Source organism: Oryza sativa, chromosome 1, assembly GCF_034140825.1.
Source record: "Oryza sativa Japonica Group chromosome 1, ASM3414082v1".
Classification (NCBI taxonomy): Eukaryota; Viridiplantae; Streptophyta; class Magnoliopsida; order Poales; family Poaceae; genus Oryza; species Oryza sativa.
Window position 1 is genome coordinate 42730248 of NC_089035.1, and position 18004 is coordinate 42748251.

Below are 18004 nucleotides of genomic sequence, written 5' to 3' on the forward strand. Positions count from 1 at the left end.
ACATAAGTGCTATGGCATCTTGATCACCTAGCTAGATGCATGCATGTTGTTTAAACAATTATATAAAAAAAATATAAAATTTGATAAAATATATTATGATAATATAATACCCTATACGAACACACAAGTCTAAATTCGATGCCACATGGAAACTAAAATAACAAAAAAAAAGTTATACATGTATTATTCACTTCCTGATTTTATTATTTTTTAGTGGATAATAAAGTCTACATCGTTGTAGATAAAATATAGTCTTGAATGATATCTATAGATTTATATCATCCCAACCAATTGATGTTATTAAATTTTTTATAACTATTTAATTCACATGAGAATGACGGATACCATAGCACCTAACCTGAGTGTACAAATTCCCTGTCTACCTGAAGGTAACTATAAAATTCCTCATATTACATAGGAGTATACAATAAGATTAGCAACAACGATGATGGCCGGCCGGCACCATCTCATTCCATCAGGCCATCATCATAGTCTTGAACTCGTCGAAGGTGAGCACCCCGTCTCCGTTCATGTCGAACCTGCAGATCATGGCCTGGCACTCTGCAACGTCCAGGTGCGTGCCCAGCTTGCTCAGCATCAGCTTCAGGCTCAGCGGCGTGATGCATCCTCTCCCTTCCATCTCGTACATCGCAAACGCCTCCCTTAGGCACCTGCACGTCTCGTCGTCGTCGTCTTCTTCCTCATCACCATCCGCCTCCATTTCTGTCACCAGCCTCACGAACTCCTCTTCGTCCAGCAACCCGTCGCCGTCGGTGTCCGCCAACGCCATGAGCGCCTGCACCTCCTCGTCCGGCATGTCCTCGCCGAGGGACGCCTTCACGCAGAGCCGCAGCTCGGTGGCGGAGATCTTGCCGTCGCCGTCCTGGTCGAACGATCCAAAGACGCGCCTGAACTCGTCGGAGGCAACCATGTTCGCCTTTCACTTAACTAGATCAAATTATCAAATTAGGATTGATTATTGAGACTTGACACTTGGGTTTGTTAGCTAGGAAGGTTGGTGTTTGAGAGTTCATCTTAAGCTCTGGTATTTATTGTTGAACATCTAGGCAATGAGGAATGAGCACACTAGGAATGCTATCAGGTCAAGTTCAGCAATCAGATTAAACAATGGGAATTACAATAGCAAGTAAACCCTTTTGCGTCAAAAAAAAAAGTAAGCTTTCTTTGACTTGGAGAGATGACAGCACTTTTAAATAATTGTACATGATTTACCCAAAACAAAAAAAAATGCAGATGAATGTTGAACAGAGTTCTGTCCTATCTTTGTCAAAAAAAATAAAACAAAACAGCATGCAGTCATATAATATCCCTTCCAGTAGGCCTTCCAACGAAATGATCCACTGCAAGAACTTTCATACATAGTGACACATGTACATACCGTGGATTCGAACATTCTCTACCTACTTCCATAAAAGTTGGATTCCACACATGATCGATAAGACCAAGCATAATGGAACAAACTAACGAAAATGACCTCGTCAATGCGGCCGGCTGATGCTATTACTCACCACACGTCAAACTCTTGGGACATTACAATATACAAGTAATAATTTAGTATCAACAGCAAGCCAGAAACTGATCACACGCGACGAGGTCCTTTTCCCTTTCTCTTGGAATTGGCTGGCGTTGCTCGTATAAACTATTGCTACTAATCGTTCAAGGAAGCCTCCTATTAATTGACACTATCGATTGACTAATTCCGTCAGTCTTCAGTAACCAACCATGCCTAGCTTGAACTGATCAACAAATCATGCTGAAATCTTGTATATATAAACACAACTAGTTAAGCACGAGAGGTATTGCATTGCAGCATCTCCTTCCAATATTCAGAGGCTACGTGTGTCGAGTACATTGCAGTTCTGAACATTTTAGGTTGCAACTGGAGAAGATGGTGGCCGCGACAGCCGAGTTCAGGCGAGTGTTCTCCGCGTTCGACCGCGACGCCGACGGCAAGATCTCGGCGGCGGAGCTGCGGCTCTGCATGAAGGCCGCGCTCGGCGAGGACATGTCCGCCGAGGAGGCCGAGGCGCTCGTCTCGTCGGCGGACACCGACGACGACGGGCTGCTCGACGAGGAGGAGTTCACGAAGCTGGCGGTGCAGCTTGAGATGGGAGACGAGGAGGAGAGGTGCAGGGGACTAATGGAGGCGTTCCGGATGTACGAGATGGAAGGGGAGGGGCGCATCACTCCGGCGAGCTTGAAACGGATGCTGAGCAAGCTCGGATCGCATCAGGGCATCGAGGAGTGCCAAACAATGATCTGCAGGTTTGACCTCGATGGAGATGGAGTCATCAGCTTTGAGGAGTTCAAGATCATGATGGATGCATAGCAGATCGATGATATGATGTACCGCTTGTTAATTAGTTCAATGTATGATCATTGTATGATTATATTTCCATCTGTTCATTCGTTCATGAATTTAGTATCCCTAGCTTCTCACTAGTAACATGTTTTTACAGTCACTAGTACTGTTATTGAGTAATATTACCTCCGCTCCTAAAATATAACAACTTTTGGCTATGTATCTGGATACATAGTTGTCCAGATTCATAGCTAAAAATGCTTATATTTTGAGAGGGAGTGAGTAATTGAACACGAATAAAGTATGTCCTAACAAAAAGAAAGGAAAACATGAAAAAAAACCGTATAAACAAAATGTTGTGCACACATACAGTTTTTTTTTTTTTAAAAAAAGTTCTGTTATGAAATGGCTTTCATTTCCAGGTTCCGCAGAATATCGTGTAAGATAAACAAGGTTACCAGCCGGATTCCATGTCTGTCCTTTGGGCTGTGTTTTTGCTTCCCTTGTGAGTTGTGACCTTGCTCCATGTAGAGGCCATGCCATTGTCATTGTCCTCCAACACAAGGAACAATGGAACATGGCTATCCGCCACATATATAAGCCAGACAGGCCAGAAGATCAAAGAGATCATGGCCGGACCAAAACATGGTTGTGATGCCAAGAAACTTAACGAGTAAGTTTGGTGATCGAACTGCATGCATACGGTCGATCGATCTCAACTAAAACTCTGGTTAATTTCTGAGCTTCAGGGTCCTTATTTGGTGGTACATTCATTCGACATATATGAATTCATGATGCTACAAAATGCATGCTGTTTTTCTGCAGAATGCTTAGGGAGGAACGGGGACAGTTGCGGTACAAGATAGTACTCCGTCCTTCCCTAAATGTTTGACGCGATTGACTTTTTTAAACATGTTTGACCATTCGTCTTATTCAAAAAAATTTGTGAAATATGTAAAACTATATGTATACACAAAAGTATATTTAATAATAAATCAAATGATAGAAACAAATTAATAATTATTTAATTTTTTTAATAAAACGAATGATCAAACATGTTTTAAAAAGTGAACGGCATCAAACGAGAGTAGTACCAAGGCGAAGAAGAGAAGGGCCTGCTTCAGTGCAGGGGCAGGTGAAGGTGAAGGGGTGGGAGATCGTGATCAGGGGCGAGATCACCTCGGACGACATGGCGGCGGCCATGGGGTTGGTCGTGGGTTCTCCGTTCTGCGCGCTCGCCGCGAAGAGGGTGATCTTGCCCGGCCTCGGCTGCCTTTCCGACGATGCCGTGATGGCCGCTGCCACCTCCGCCTCCGTCGCTTCTCACTACTTCATGTCTTCAAGACGAAGCAGCACTGCAGCAGCTAGCTTAACTCAATAATAACTGCATTAGCAAACTTGTTCAAAACACTAGTACTGTATATGATGTATGATATATCCAACTTTTATTCCGTAGAAGTAAAAAAAAAAAAGAGAGAATGCTACACACTGTTAATTTGGGTGCTTCCATATGCTTCCACTTGAAGATATTACTGATCCTTGATGCCATTTTGGTACGAGTCATGTACTCATGTATGCTTTTAGCATTTATACTGTTATGGTCTTTATCACTGAAGGATTGTTTTGATCTATCAGATTACGGTTGCATTCAGAAGTGACAGATCGAGTGTCAAATTAGAACACTTAATGCTCATATGCGCCAGCAAGACTCTGCTGCCGAATGCTCAATCTTTTTCACACAATGAATGTTCAATGTTGTAACCTCAATTTATTCAGGTTAGACTTCATCCGTGCTTTCCAATTATTTTAAACATGTTCCCTTACTTCATTTGATTCCTTGATTGCTGCTGTAGGAAAAATTGTTGCAGCAAGACGTGCATGAAGATGAATCAAGGCTCAACTATGAAAATTCAGTCCGGTAAGAAGAGTGTCCCCCACTCAAACAAAAGCACTGGTTTTCCAAACTGGCCAGGTTTGTCCTGACCTTTTTATCTTATGCCTTGTTTAGTTGGGAAAATTTTTTGGGTTTGGTTATCACATCGGATATACGGACACATATTTAAAGTATTAAACGTAATCTAATCTCTACTATTATAAAAATTAAAGATGTTTTTGTCAGTACTTTGGTAAGTCATCCGTGTGTGAGTTGGTTTTTAAGTTCAATCGCTTTTGGAAATACATATTGTATTTAAGTCGGTAGCCATGTCCTAACAAAAAACAGAGGAAAACATGCATTAAATAAAACCAGACAACCCAAATGAACTGTAATGTTTACAACTATCCAATGAGCGTATGGAATCAACAGGCATAATATTAGTCCACATTGTTGCTTGTGTCCAAAGTTTGTGCATACAAATTTTAGTTCCTTTTGTTAGGAAATGTCTTTGATTTCCATGTAAGAGAATATCGTGTAAGCTAAACAAGGTTACCGGCCGGATTCCTGTCCTTATGTACCTTTTTGATTGCCTTCTGACCTTACTCCCAGTAGAGGCAATGCCATTGTCATTGTCCTACACAAGGAACATGGCTATGCGCCACATATAAATGTACAGTCTCTCCAGCTCTCTCCTAGTGTCAGGACAGAAGGCCCCATCACCATCTGTGCATTTTGTCCACAACCACGAGAATGGAAGGAGATAATCCTGAGGCGAGGAAAGGTATGAATATGGTGAGCTATTTTTGGGTGATGATGGGTGGCTTGTTTTCTTTGTCAAATCGTTTTCACTGTCGATCACGTAATCATGTCTCCTGTGGAACTATGCTAACTGAAGAGACTTGCAGCTTTTCGGTTGCCATTGCATTTCGAGTTTTTTTTGTCGGGATGACCGAAGGAGGTCATCCATTGCTGCTGACAGCTGCATTTCGAGTTTTATGAGATATATAACTTTTAGAGTAAAGTCCATCACCGGTCTCTAAACTTGTACCGCTGTATCATCCCGGTCCCTAAACTCGCAAATTGACTGTTCAGGTCCTCTTCGACTGTGTTATCCCGGTCCCTAAACTTGCAGATCACTCGTTTAGGTCCTCCAAATTATTCAGTTGTGTCACCCCGGTCCCTAAAATTGGATTTGAATATCATCTGAGTCAAATAGGATGGTTTAAAGACTTTATATTTAGAAATAATTCATAACTTTTTCATGTGAACTCTAATGAAGACAAAATTTATATCAAACTTGTAGCCCTCGACGCGATCTACAATTTGTAGTTAATTTTTTTTTATTTTAAGTCATTTTTTCCCAAAATGTAATTTTAAAATTAACATTTCAAAATCTATAAAAATGCAATAATATTTTGGGACCCTAAACAGTTTTAATTCAAAAACTTTTCAACTACAAAGTTGTAGGTCGCGTCGAGGGCTACAATTTTGATATAATATTTGTCTTCATTAGAGTTCATATGAAAAAGTTATGAATTATTTTTTGATATAAAGTTTTTAGACCGTCCTGTTTAGGGAACGGGTGACATAGCTGAACAAGTTGGAGGATCTAAACGAGTGATTTGTAAGTTTAGGGACCGCGATAACACAGTTGAACAAGTTTGAGGATCTGAATGGTCGATTTGCGAGTTTAGGGACCGGGATAACACAACGGTACAAGTTTAGGGACCGGTGATGGACTTTACTCTAACTTTTAAAATTGAAGTAATGAGATTTTCAATCTAAAAGATGAAGACCGGATTCAGACTGCCCTGGAGAGCGAGAAGGATCAGAGTCCTCATCAGGCTGTCGTGAAGAGCGAGAAGGATCAGAGCCAGGCTGCTATGAAGAGTGAGAAGGCTGATACGGAGAAACTCATTCAGTTCATGGAAGCAAATTATGAGAAGTATGTTGCTAATGTAGATTCCTTCGAAGATTTCTACCATGCCATCGTTGAGCTTATCGAGTAAGTTCGGTGACCACCTGCAGTCTCAGAAAAAGAAAAGAAAAATACGTGTACATTCAGTTCAGCTGCACTCACATTGTTAACAAATTTTGTCATCTTCAGAAAGTTTTGCGAGGAGCGCGGCCAGGTGCAGTACAAGATACCGTCGAAAAAAGCCCTGAAGGAAGCGTATGAGGTGAGCAATATTGCTAGAGCATCATCACACAATTACTCTATCCGTTCTAATAAAAACGAATCTAAGTACACACTATAGTATTATAAATCTAGATAAGTATATATTCAGATTCGTTTACATCCAATAATAAATTAGTTTTTTATAAGACCGAGAAAGTAGTGGGTGGAGTGAGTCCAGCTGAGGTGGGTGGTTGTTGTGCGTGCAGAAGCATCACACGGAGCAGGGACAGTTGAAGAGGGAGGAGTTCATCAAGATCGGCAAGGAGGTGATCAGGCGGGACAGCTTCACCCTGGGCAAGGCGACCATGGACTTCATCATGTACCTGTTCGGCGCCCCGCTGTGCGCGCTCGCCGCCAAGAGGATCCTCCCCGGCCTCCGCTGGATCTCCGACGACGTCGCCATCCCTCTCGCCACCTCCGCCTCCGTCGCCTACCTCATCAGGACCAAGCAACTCTGATCAGCCTCCGCGTGTGCGTGTAAATCATGCAGCTCAGAGTCACATCCCCCCAAGTGTTGAAAAGAGAATCGTATTTTAGGAGTAAATAAAAACAAGATAGATAAAGGCAAACACAAGAGGCTGGAGAATCCAAAGTCGCCATCGAGCTAGGGGAGAGAGAGGCGTGGCGTGTGGTGTAGCGAGAGAGGAAGAGGCACGCCTCTCGATAAGCCGAGGCTCGCGGGTAGCGACGAGGTTGGGGCGGCGGCCTGCCGCCGTCCGTCCGATTTGGCGTCTTCCGCTGCTGCCCTCACCGATGACCTCACTCCTCAGTAATGGCCGAGGTCAACACGATGATGAACGGCCGCGGCTGCTGCCCTGTAGATCATCGGGCCCACATGTCATACAGCTGAGCGGCGCACGTGGCGTAAGCGGTGAAACAAGGGACCCACACAGGTGGTGGTGGGGTAGAGCCCACAGTAGGGCTCGCCGGTGTCGTGTAGTGTGCCCCTTTTCGATCGAAAGATGCTCTGCTCCTTTTGGACCACTCTGGAGTTGATCTTCTCGCCGTCGTCGATCATGAGTTGGTACCGGAATCGTACCGTAGACCCCGGCTCAATCATGAAGGCGGGCCGATGGGAGCCATTTTTTTTCATGCACCTGTGGCCGCATCACAATCATCATTGACACAACCGAAAACGCCACTGAATACGGTACGAGCAAAACACAACTTGTCGCCATTCAGGCTGTGTTTTTCACGCTAGAATTGGAAGTTTGGTTGAAATTGGAACAATGGGATGAAAAAGTTAGAAGTTTATATGTGTAGAAAAGTTTTGATGTGATGTAAAAGTTAAAAGTTTGAAGAAAAAGTTTAGAACTAAACAAGGCCTCAATCAACTACTCCCTCTGTTCCATAATATAAGGGATTTTAACTTTTTATTTGCACTGTTTGACCATTCGTATTATTCAAAATTTTTTGAAATTATTATTTATTTTATTTATGACTTACTTTATTATCCAAATTACTTTAAGCATAATTTTCGTTTTTTATATTTGCACAATTTTTTTTAATAAGACGAGTGATTAAACAGTATAAGTAAAAACTCAAAATCTCTTGTATAATGAGACGAAGGGAGTACTTCTTCGCTCCGTCGTTCATAATATTCGTTTTTTCAACACACGCAAAAACATTTTGCACAATGAAAATGCATTTTTCCTAACCTTTTAATATCCTAAACAAGATTTAGGAGCCGAGAGAAGTACGGAGTAGAAATACTACCTGTCACTGCTAAGTGAGCAAGTGTTAACATCACAATGATCTTTGATGGCACGACTCCTACCTACGCTGGTTTAATTAATTCATAGCTAGCTCGCCATGGTGGCCCCGCCCCTGCATCCGCGCGGCGCAGCCACCCGACCCGAGCAGAGCGAGCAACAAAAAGCAAAGCAAAACAACACAACCACGAGTCCACGAATCTTCCTCCCTCCACTCCACCACCAACGCGGGCACGCAGCGCATTGCTCCGACTTCTCTCCTACTACTATAAACAAGCAGCAGCAATTCGGCCGCCGCCACGCTCCAATCCATCGCAGAATCGATTTCGGTCCATCCATGGCGTCGTCGACGACGACGGCGCCCCCCGTCTCGTGCCGCCCCTCCACGGCGCGGGGGCGGCTGCTCCGCCTCCTCCCCGCGAACGGGCCGGCGGCGGCGATGGAGCTCCTCCCTACCGTGAGGCGGAGGGAGGCGGTGCGGGCGGCGCACGTGCGGCGGATCGAGGCGGCGGCGTGGTTGGGGGCGAGGAGGGCGACCCGGAGGGAGGATGCGGCGGCGAGGTGCGCGGCGGCCGGGGAGGTGGTGGGGAGCGCCGCTGGGGTCGGGAGGAGCGCCGGGATGGAGGTGGCAATCGCCACCGCGGCGGTCGTGGCCATGGGTACGGGGAACCGCGTCCTCTACAAGCTCGCCCTCGTGCCGCTCCGCGACTACCCCTTCTTCCTCGCCCAGCTCGCCACGTTCGGGTACGTACGTGTGCCCATCCTCCTCTTCTCCTCCCTTCGCGCCGCCCCCGGCCATTGATTGATCCGAGATGCTTTCGCTTTGTGCGTTGCTGTCGCGGTGTCTGATCGAATCGAGCAAAGTCCAAAGTGCATTTCAACTTCGAACAGTCGGGATTCATTCTGCGTGAATCATTTCACTCTACAGCCTTTGCGATGGGTGCCTGGTGTTGGGGGTCCACTTGTCTGGGAGAATAACTGGACGAGATTTTTTGCTTGTTAATATCTCAATTCCTGTACGGCTATGCGCTTTTTTTCTGGTGGGTGGTCGAGCTCGTGAGCTGGCCTTCCAGGTACTCGAAAATCCACCCGATTTCAGGATTCCTATTCGCTGCTTGATCACGTCAACTGGTTTTTTAAACAAGTTGAGCATGTGAATTGTTGTTGCGAACCCATTACAATTACAATTGTTGTTGTCATACTCCTAAACTATAATATAAACTAGTAGTACTAAGCACTAAGCAACAACATTAATCGGTCGCAGATAGCACGTGCCTTTGTGACAATGCAGAAGAACTTGAAATTGTAGTAGTACGTGTATGTCCCCCCAAAAAATCCCAATCCTGGGATGTATCTAGACAATGCGTATGTCTAGATACGTCCCCAGTATTGGACCATTTTTTGGGGCGGAGGGAGTACATGTGTGCGGGGCGCTTGCTTACTGTTTATTTTACTTTTTGTTACTAAGGGCCCCTTTGAATCGTAGGGTAGAAAAAACGGAGGAATAGGAAAAACACATGATTCTGACAGGAATTGAAGTGTAAAACAGAGGATTGCAAAACACAGGAAAAACACAGGAATGATCGTTTGATTGGAGCGCAGGAAAAACACAGGAATCGGATGAGAGAGATAAACTCAAAGGAAATTTTCCAAGAGGTTGGAGCTCTTGCTAAATTTCCTCCAAAATCCACATGCAATGTGCTATTCCATAGGAATTTCATAGGATTTGGAAAGCTTCAATCCTTTGAATCAAAGGGCCAAATAGGAAAATTTCCTATAGGATTTAAATCCTATGAAATTCCTACATAAATCCTTTTATTCAAAGGGGCCCTAAATTTTTGTGCTGGGTTACACCCGCCGCCGCCTGTCGGTGTGCTGCTGCAGTGTCATGTCAACTTGTTGGTTTCTGTTACCACAGATTGTGATGGATATATGCCTCGTTTGGTTGGATACGGCACTTTGTCAATTTTTTTTGTTTGATGCCACAAATTTGTTGACCTTAGTATGGCAAGTTTTGGTGAGAGTTTATGACTAAGACGAGCTAGAAATTGTGGTATGACACGAGTGTGATAATAAACCATATGGAGCTAAAGGCTATCCTACTCACGTACGCACACAAAAAAAAATGTTTTTATCATAAATTTTCTTTTAGAACAGATCCACCTGGTTTAATTGTTATGACTTAATGTGTCGTTGTTTCACTATATTTCTGATCGAGTTCATGCACGATGTCCTAACATTTGGCGACTTGCACACCTTGCAAACTGTTGTTTTCTGCAACATCTTTTATCGGGGGAAAAATGTCGGACATAGACAGTGGATGGCTGCAGTTTTTCCTTTATCATTATTCATAAAAAATTTCCATATTTCTTGAAAGCAGATGGATTTCTATTTATAACTAAGTTCAACAGTTCTGAAAGCCTGTAATTCAGGAGTTATAGAAACATTGGCTGTTATTTTTGTATGAAGCCAAAACTCTTTTTCATGTCTAAACTAATCAGTTCTTATATTTAATATGCTCAATCTTATTCAGTATCATGGATAAATAAGTACTTAGGTTCATCTCCGACCTCTGTTGAGTGAATAAGTACTTAGTTTCAACATTTTCCCCTTAGATCCCACTAGAACAAACGAACCAGTTTGATTTTTAAAGAAATAAAGTTGGGCTGCTTTATGCCTTATTTAAATGATTTGCGCAACCATCATATTTAGCCAATTTATGATGTGTTTGATGGGTAAAGTCGTATAATCCACAGATATATTTCGAAATGCTATTTCTTTTTTTTTTCGCTGGCCAGTGGAAGGATGCCGGCTGATTTTATTAGCAAGGGAGAAAAGCCACATTATAGAAATGCTATTTCTTAATTGAAGCTTGAAAACATGAGGTTTACTCTTTTGGCATAACAATAATGTGATGTGGATCTTTCAATTTTGACAGCTATGTGGTTGTCTATTTCTCGATCCTGTATCTTCGCCATCAAGCTGGCATTGTCACTGATGAGATGCTGTCTCTACCACAAAAACCTTTTCTGGCTGTAGGCCTCTTGGAGGCTTTATCAGCAGCATCAGGGATGGCTGCTGGAGGTAATTTCCTTTTTACCAAATACAACTTCCTTTGACTTGCTAAACATTGAATCAAGCATCCATATGCCAATGACAGTTATTTTCTGCTATTATTTTCTCTTCAAGCCCATCTTTCATACCGTGCCTGGGAAAATCATTTTAGTTGCTTTTTGATTCATAACTATACAACATGTTTCTGGTTCATTGATGGGTTTTAGTTCATAGTTCATTATTGAAGTAAAATGTGCTTGTTATGTGATACATGAAGCTTTCACTATGTGCTAACTGTTTGCTTTTTGTTGGAGTAGCCGTTCTTTCTGGGGCTTCGATACCAATACTGTCACAGGTTGAGAACTATCTGTGTTATATCATTATCTTCATTTTATGACATGTAAGCACATTTCTATAATTCGTTTACTACTTTCCTGCAGACGTATCTTGTTTGGCAGCTTCTTTTATCTGCTATTTTTTTGAAGAGGCGCTATAGAATAAATGAGATAACTGGATGCTTTCTTGTGACGGTTGGTGTAATAATAACTGTAGCAAGGTAAAGCTCTTCCCTGATTAAGCGATAATCTCAATGTTGGTTTCTGAGTAGTAAGTACCAGATTTTATCTGCAGCCGTATGCCACAGTGCGACTCTTTTCCTGTTTTTGTACAAGTCTTTCTCGCACTAATCCTCGGATTATTATTATGATTGAGTCCAGAAGACAAGAAGCTTGAGTGTTGGGATATTAACATGCAAAATAAACAACAATGTAATCTTTTTTCATCTAAAAAGGGAAATTTTGTTTGTACTTCAGAGCATGTGGAATGTGGTTGTGTGCTCCAGAAATCCTCAATAAGTATTATCATGTGTGCGTGGGAATTGCTGCATTGGAAAGTAACTCTCATGACAGTTTGAAATGATACATGTGTGGATTCCAAGCATGGAAATCTAGTGAAGTAGTTCCTGTTTTGCATTATTGATACATATTTAAGCATGGCATCATTTTTTTATAAAGCCTTACTTTCTTTGCCATGAACTGGTGGCGGATGATGCCATACGAAATTAAGGTGTTCTTTTATGAGGAAACTTAGTCAAGCTGTATGACCTTCTGTTGATTGATTTATTTGTTAGATAATTGTTGATTGACATACTTACTGTGTTGATATGATCACAAATTAACATAAATATTGCTTTGCCATATATAGTGGATCTAGTGCTGGTGCTTCATTAAAAGGTACTGGAATTTTGTGGCCACTGCTCATGATAATATCGTTCTTTCTCCAAGCCGCTGATACAGTATTGAAGGTAGAGAATCTACATTAATCAAGCAATCAACCATTTTATGTTCTTTAGCAATGAATTCAACCTGATACAATAAAAGCCTAATTGTTTCAGGAGATAATATTTCTGAATGCTGCCAAGAAATTGAAGGTACTGGTTTCTTCCCATGGTTACTCATTCTGCACCATATTTTTTTTGAACATGAGTACATGACAATTTATAGTTATCTAGTGTGATAAATGAAAGCCACGACTCCTTTATTAGTTCTTGTCAGATGCTCTTCTTATCTTAATGCTCTTGTTTTGTTTCTAGGGTGGCTCGGTTGATCTTTTTGTCGTCAACTCATATGGCTCTGCTTATCAAGTATGTTCCTGTTGCATACTAATTTACATGAACTATAAATAAACACCATCAATTATAATGAGTAAATGTACCATTTCAGGCTCTTTTCATGTGTCTCTTGTTGCCATTCTTGTCAAAGTTATGGGGAGTGCCATTCCATCAACTACCAACATACATCAGAGATGGCACCGCCTGCTTTCTGAACATGGGATCACTATCTTCTGGTAATCGTTAAAGTTTGCAACAATTTATGACTGTATCCCCCAATTACTTGGTTCCTTATGTGATAGGACCTAGGGACTTAAATACAGATCTGGATAAACCACTGCTATTAAATAAGAAGTAAATCATGATGATTAACCTCACCAAATTTGTTTAAGAACATATGAACATTTGACCTGTTTTTATGAGTATGCTTATGCTTTATAATTGTTCTTTAATAAAATAAAAAAAATGTAATCATACTGCACAAGCATCTTACTTTTTGTCAAACCATTTAAATTGTACAGGCTGTGAAGGGGCACCACTATTACCACTACTATTTGTGTTGGTTAATATGGGCTTCAATATATCACTTCTACACTTACTAAAGATTTCTTCAGCAGTTGTATCTTCTCTGGCCTCTACATTTTCAGGTTCGCATATTTTCTTTGTGTGCGCCACCTTGTCTCCACCAATTAAGCAAACTTTTAATTTAATTCGTCCTGCACGTTTTGAAGAAATGTGGTGGTTTTAGTTTTTCACATACATATTTCACCATATCTGGTATGTTTTAAGGAGTATTAGAAACTATTGTACACATTACAGAGTGTTATCCAAAGCTTTGAACTGGAAAGCCTTATTATGGCCATACCATACATAAGGTGGGATAATGTATTTACATGTTGCCAGTTACCAATTCCGAACCGACTGTCCAATTTCAGTAACATGCAGCATTCCGTGCTTCTGTGCTCTTCAAGAATTAGATCGCACAGATTCTAAAGTAATATGTTTAGTAGTCGAGCAAATGAGTACTTGTTAGTTACCAATGATACCTTTCATGCTACATGCGTTGCTGCGTTCAGTATGCACCTTGATATGTGTTTATGTTTTAATTTTCTTTTACGCAAGTGTTTATGTTTAAATGAAAACCAATGGTCTGAAAATCTCCATTTCTGAATCAACCATCACCTGAAAAATAATCAATTAATTTGTGTCTTTTCTGTTGCTCCTAATATAAAGAATGAATCTGAAAAAGAAAGACATAGCTACAGGTCGATAAATCATATTGTTTGTCAGGAATGAGGATTTGTGGTGATTTTTTTCTGAGACGAAGAGGTTGTGCTTAGTGATTTTTCAGACTGATGATGATTCAGTTGTAGTCCAGTCTAGTAATTAGAACCAGGGCAAATAAGGATGTTAGTACTCCATATATACCACTTGCTTCTTTCCGTATGGTCGCTCTGTTAACTCCGAAGCTTTTGAGGCGAGGGATTGTTGGTTTTGGAACATGCGCAAAGAGGATGTGCAGATTCTTTGCCAAAATGTTATCAGTAAAAATATTTAGCCTGCCCGTAATGCCTATTAAAGTTACTGAAGAATACTCCCTCCGTTTTTTAAATAGATGGCACTGTTGACTTTTAACATGATATTTAACCATTCGTCCTATTTAAATATATATATATATATATATAATTTATTTTGTTATGAAATGTTTTACTATTAAAGAAACTTTAAATATGAATTATACTTTAGCATATTTACACTAATTTTTTTGAATAAGACGAATGGTTAAACATTATTTCAAAAGTCAACGGCAGCATCTGTTTAAAAACAGAGGTAGTATTTTCCTACCAGGCTACCACGGGTCCATGCCAATGTATGTTCAACCATCATATTCACAGTCCTTTTAGAGCATATATAATTATGCCTATGAAGGGAGAAAAGAAACGCACGCTTGGAAGTTAAAGCAATAAAGTAGGTCGCCTTTAGTCCAGCACAAGGTTGGCAGAAATTAAAGTGATGGTTATGTTGGGTGACCATGATCCCACATAACTGAGTTTCACCATGTCAATTCAAAACTAAGTTTACAAGTAAGTGTGTTAGAAGGGAAAACTGACACAAAACTTAGATCTATAACTTTCTTCTATTATTGTCCCATTATCTGCATGCTTTTAATCTGGTTCTTACTTAATGACTACATGAACCTCCAATATCATTTTGGAACTGGCACTCTTCTTGATGGCTAAACTTCCTGTTTTCGTTTGTTAAGTAACACTGTAAGAAGGCTCCATAAATTTGCACATATCCTGGCTGTTTTTCCAACCTGTGTGCTCCCTTATCAGCAAGGATGCCACTTAGGGCTTCTTCAGAACGTAAGGATCGAAAAATGTAGAATAGGAAAAATATAAGAATTGGGTGGCACATTAACTTGAATCCTATGGAATCTAGAAGACAGGAATTGCTCAACCGTGTTGCTTGAATGCTTCAAGGGAAAACAGTATATGAATTTGAACTTTGAAGAGATAATAGCACAAAGGAAATTTTCCAAAAAAAAAAAAGCAGGATAAGGTCATACCATAGGGACTCCAAATGGCTCATTTCTTTGTTTCAATGGATCATTTAGGATTTTTTTTTAAGAATTAGTGTAGTATTTGAGGGCCTGTTTACCCCGGACCAGTTGCCAATTAGGCCCGGTTCTTTTCTCCAACAAAAGTTGGATAAACTTTTAGATACTCGTGGCACGCTTTTCAAACTGCTAAACAGTGTGTTTCATGCGAAAACTTCCTATATGAAAGTTGTTCTAAAATATCATATTAATCCATTTTTCAAGTTTGTAATAATTAAATCTTAATTAATCACATGTTATTACCACCTCGTTTTACGTGAAACACTTAATCTTTATCTTCATTTTCGGGAGATTCAAACACCACCTTAGTGTTTTTTTAGATAGTGGAATTTATATCCCAGCCTTGACTCAACAGAGTTACTGCCAATTATTAACACCACCTTAGTGTAGCATTGTTATCACTGTTGGGTACTACTGTCTGCTGTTCATGCCACTAGTAGCTAGCCATAGCAGACTGGCACAGCTGAATCCTGATGTTGAAGATAATGCATAGCATTATTGATATTGTTGGGTGTCTCCTGTTCATGTCACTAGTAGCCAACTGAGTCCTAAGGTTCAATATAATGCTGAAAGTTCGACGTATTTGAGTCATAATTTGGCAAGTTATAGGATGAGGAAGAGCACAGTTAGCTTTCCTTTTTCTCGTTGTTTGTCGTTGCCATGTACTCCCTCCGTTTCACAATGTAAGTCATTCTAGTATTCTCTATATTCATATATCTATCTAGATTCATTAGCATCAATATGAATGTGAGGAATGCTAGAATGACTTACATTGTGAAACGTTTCACAATGTAAGTCATTCTAGTATTCTCTATATTCATATATCTATCTAGATTCATTAGCATCAATATGAATGTGAGGAATGCTAAAATGACTTACATTGTGAAACGGAGGAAGTACTCCGTACAAGAAGATGCTAAATATTAATAAATGTAAACTGCAGACCTGCAGAGAGAACTATAATCATTTCTGATGCCTAAATTTCTTGGTGCATGCAGTTCCACTGTCCATCTACGCCTTCACCCTACCGTTGCCGTACATCGGTGTGGCGTCTACTCTCCCTCCTGGCTTTGTTGCAGGCGCCATGGTGCTGACCGCCGGCCTACTACTCTACAGCTTTCCACAGGCACAAAAAAATCCTGGAAATCCTTCACCAGCAGGAATTCCTAGCTAACATTCATTTGTTCATTTTTTTTCTTCCCAGTCTTCACAACCATGGTTCATATATATAGGCTTGAGGCATGGTTCATATAGGCTTGAGGTAGAACAGAAGTTCTCCTGAGGAACCGGCCATCTGCCTGCTGTTGCATACTGTATCATATATCACACGAGTAAACTCCTACCCAATAAGTGTGAGGAAATGCCACACGGATAAGGAATAAGACTCAAAAGAAGGTACCTGATCAACCATCAGGCGTTCTTATTCTGATGTTACTGACTGAAGTTGGGGGATGCCAGTACAGTTTCTAGACGGGACAAGAACCAGGGAGAAAAGAAGGAGCATCATCACGACGGGGATGAAGAGCAAGAATGGCGGCGGCGGCGGTAGCGGCGGCAACACCAATGGGAGCCACAGGAGGATCACCGCCGCCGCCGCCATCAACATCATCAGGACGCTCTTGTCCATCTTGGCCTCCCCTGCAGCTGTTGACTGGACTGCCTCCTCCGGCCGGAGGCTCACCGGTTGCTCCACTCTCCGGTGTTCATGTGTGTTTTGTGATGAGGAAGTGTTGTATGGATGTTTCCAGTGAGAAGTTAACACAGGCCAAGCTACTATATATATGGCCAGCAGCCTGTACACTTTGAATCTAGCGGCAAGAGCGAGATGGTATGTTTACCTCTGTGAAAAAGTGTGACCGTCTGTTTTGTTGCTACCTGTTACCGGTATATACTCGTATTAAATATGATACATCTTAGTAGAACGCTGGCATTTACTTCCTGTAGCCGTCGACTTGTGGGTCCCTTCTCTGGGACGTCGAGGATTCAGGTGGTCCCCGGGGGTGCGGCAGGGAGGCCATGACCCCGACAAGCATCGCGTGATGGGGATCTAGAGTGCAAATTGCAATGCCTCCTGGCAATTGGAGAAAACACCGGCAATCCGGTTGCTGGATTTCAGTATGGCTCAACTCAGTATCTGATTGAAAGGTCGACTTGGGTATGAGTTTTTAGACTTGGCAAAAAAACTCGTGTTTTATAATTTAATTCTAGAAGATAGCTTATGCATAGGTGGGTATATTTAATTGTCAAAGCGTGTCAGTGTAATACAATTGTTCAATCTTTGTTTTGATATGTGCTAGGATGCACATACGTGAGTGTTGTATTGGCGTAAAAGTGTACTAGCATGATGCGTGTGTCTCACTTAACACTCGAAAGAATCCGATCAATTTTAGTTCATGTCTCATGCGTATACATAGATCTTTTTTTTTAAAAAAAAAATTATGGCCCTTTCTTTTTCAAGACAAGATTAAGTTCAACATGATTACTAAATAAAACTTTAATTTGCTTGCCAAAGTCTATAGTCAATTGCAAGGAAGTAGATTTTTAGAGCTCCTTTGGATCAAAGGATTTATAGAGGAAACTAGAGGAATTGAATCATAAGAAATTGTTCCTATTGAGGTTATTTGGTTTGTA

General features: G+C 41.3%; 4 protein-coding genes across 6 annotated transcripts; 3 read left to right on the forward strand and 1 right to left on the reverse strand.

Annotated features, from left to right (window-relative positions):
• Positions 1-294: 294 nt before the first annotated feature.
• Positions 295-5596, reverse strand: LOC107277511 (putative calcium-binding protein CML23). The gene is made up of 2 exons (XM_015790742.3): positions 3503-5596; positions 295-948 (listed from the first exon to the last, which is right to left on the reverse strand). Exon 2 carries the CDS (start codon positions 929-931, stop codon positions 476-478), a length of 456 nt encoding a protein of 151 aa, XP_015646228.1. The 5' UTR covers positions 932-948; positions 3503-5596; the 3' UTR covers positions 295-475.
• On the forward strand, positions 1249-2446 carry LOC107277351 (putative calcium-binding protein CML19). The gene has a single exon (XM_015790493.3). The coding sequence runs from the start codon at positions 1910-1912 to the stop codon at positions 2348-2350; it is 441 nt and encodes a 146-aa protein (XP_015645979.1). The 5' UTR covers positions 1249-1909; the 3' UTR covers positions 2351-2446.
• Positions 4862-6947, forward strand: LOC107276077 (uncharacterized). Of its 2 annotated transcripts, none has more exons than XM_015788152.3 (4): positions 4862-4980; positions 5988-6204; positions 6307-6379; positions 6585-6947. In XM_015788152.3, the coding sequence occupies exons 1-4, from the start codon at positions 4950-4952 to the stop codon at positions 6834-6836; spliced, it is 573 nt and encodes a 190-aa protein (XP_015643638.1). In that variant the 5' UTR covers positions 4862-4949; the 3' UTR covers positions 6837-6947. The 2 variants fall into 2 exon arrangements, with proteins under 2 accessions (XP_015643638.1, XP_025878271.1); XM_026022486.2 differs by having other exon boundaries at positions 4895-4980; positions 5994-6204.
• A 1332-nt stretch (positions 6948-8279) lies between these two features.
• Positions 8280-17767, forward strand: LOC4325409 (protein CLT1, chloroplastic). Of its 2 annotated transcripts, XR_001542483.3 has the most exons (11): positions 8280-8834; positions 11029-11174; positions 11462-11499; positions 11585-11700; positions 12348-12447; positions 12538-12573; positions 12736-12786; positions 12866-12989; positions 13275-13400; positions 16372-17201; positions 17318-17767. XR_001542483.3 is itself a non-coding variant. In XM_015766014.3 (10 exons), the coding sequence occupies exons 1-10, from the start codon at positions 8428-8430 to the stop codon at positions 16545-16547; spliced, it is 1320 nt and encodes a 439-aa protein (XP_015621500.1). In that variant the 5' UTR covers positions 8280-8427; the 3' UTR covers positions 16548-17295. The 2 variants fall into 2 exon arrangements, 1 of the variants encoding a protein (XP_015621500.1); XM_015766014.3 differs by lacking the exon at positions 17318-17767 and having other exon boundaries at positions 16372-17295.
• The last annotated feature ends 237 nt before the right edge of the window (positions 17768-18004 follow it).

Excerpts from the sequence above, each read along its gene's own strand:
- LOC107277351 (XM_015790493.3), top strand. The coding sequence starts at position 1,910 with ATGGTGGCCGCGACAGCCGAGTTCAGGCGAGTGTTCTCCGCGTTCGAC.
- LOC107277511 (XM_015790742.3), bottom strand. The coding sequence starts at position 931 with ATGGTTGCCTCCGACGAGTTCAGGCGCGTCTTTGGATCGTTCGACCAG.
- LOC107276077 (XM_015788152.3), top strand. The coding sequence starts at position 4,950 with ATGGAAGGAGATAATCCTGAGGCGAGGAAAG. Across the intron at positions 4,981-5,987 it reads TAATCCTGAGGCGAGGAAAG|ATGAAGACCGGATTCAGACT; the intron begins GTATGAATATGG and ends TCAATCTAAAAG. Across the intron at positions 6,380-6,584 it reads CCCTGAAGGAAGCGTATGAG|AAGCATCACACGGAGCAGGG; the intron begins GTGAGCAATATT and ends TTGTGCGTGCAG.
- LOC4325409 (XM_015766014.3), top strand. The coding sequence starts at position 8,428 with ATGGCGTCGTCGACGACGACGGCGCCCCCCGTCTCGTGCCGCCCCTCC. Across the intron at positions 12,574-12,735 it reads ATGCTGCCAAGAAATTGAAG|GGTGGCTCGGTTGATCTTTT; the intron begins GTACTGGTTTCT and ends TTTTGTTTCTAG. Across the intron at positions 12,990-13,274 it reads CATGGGATCACTATCTTCTG|GCTGTGAAGGGGCACCACTA; the intron begins GTAATCGTTAAA and ends TAAATTGTACAG.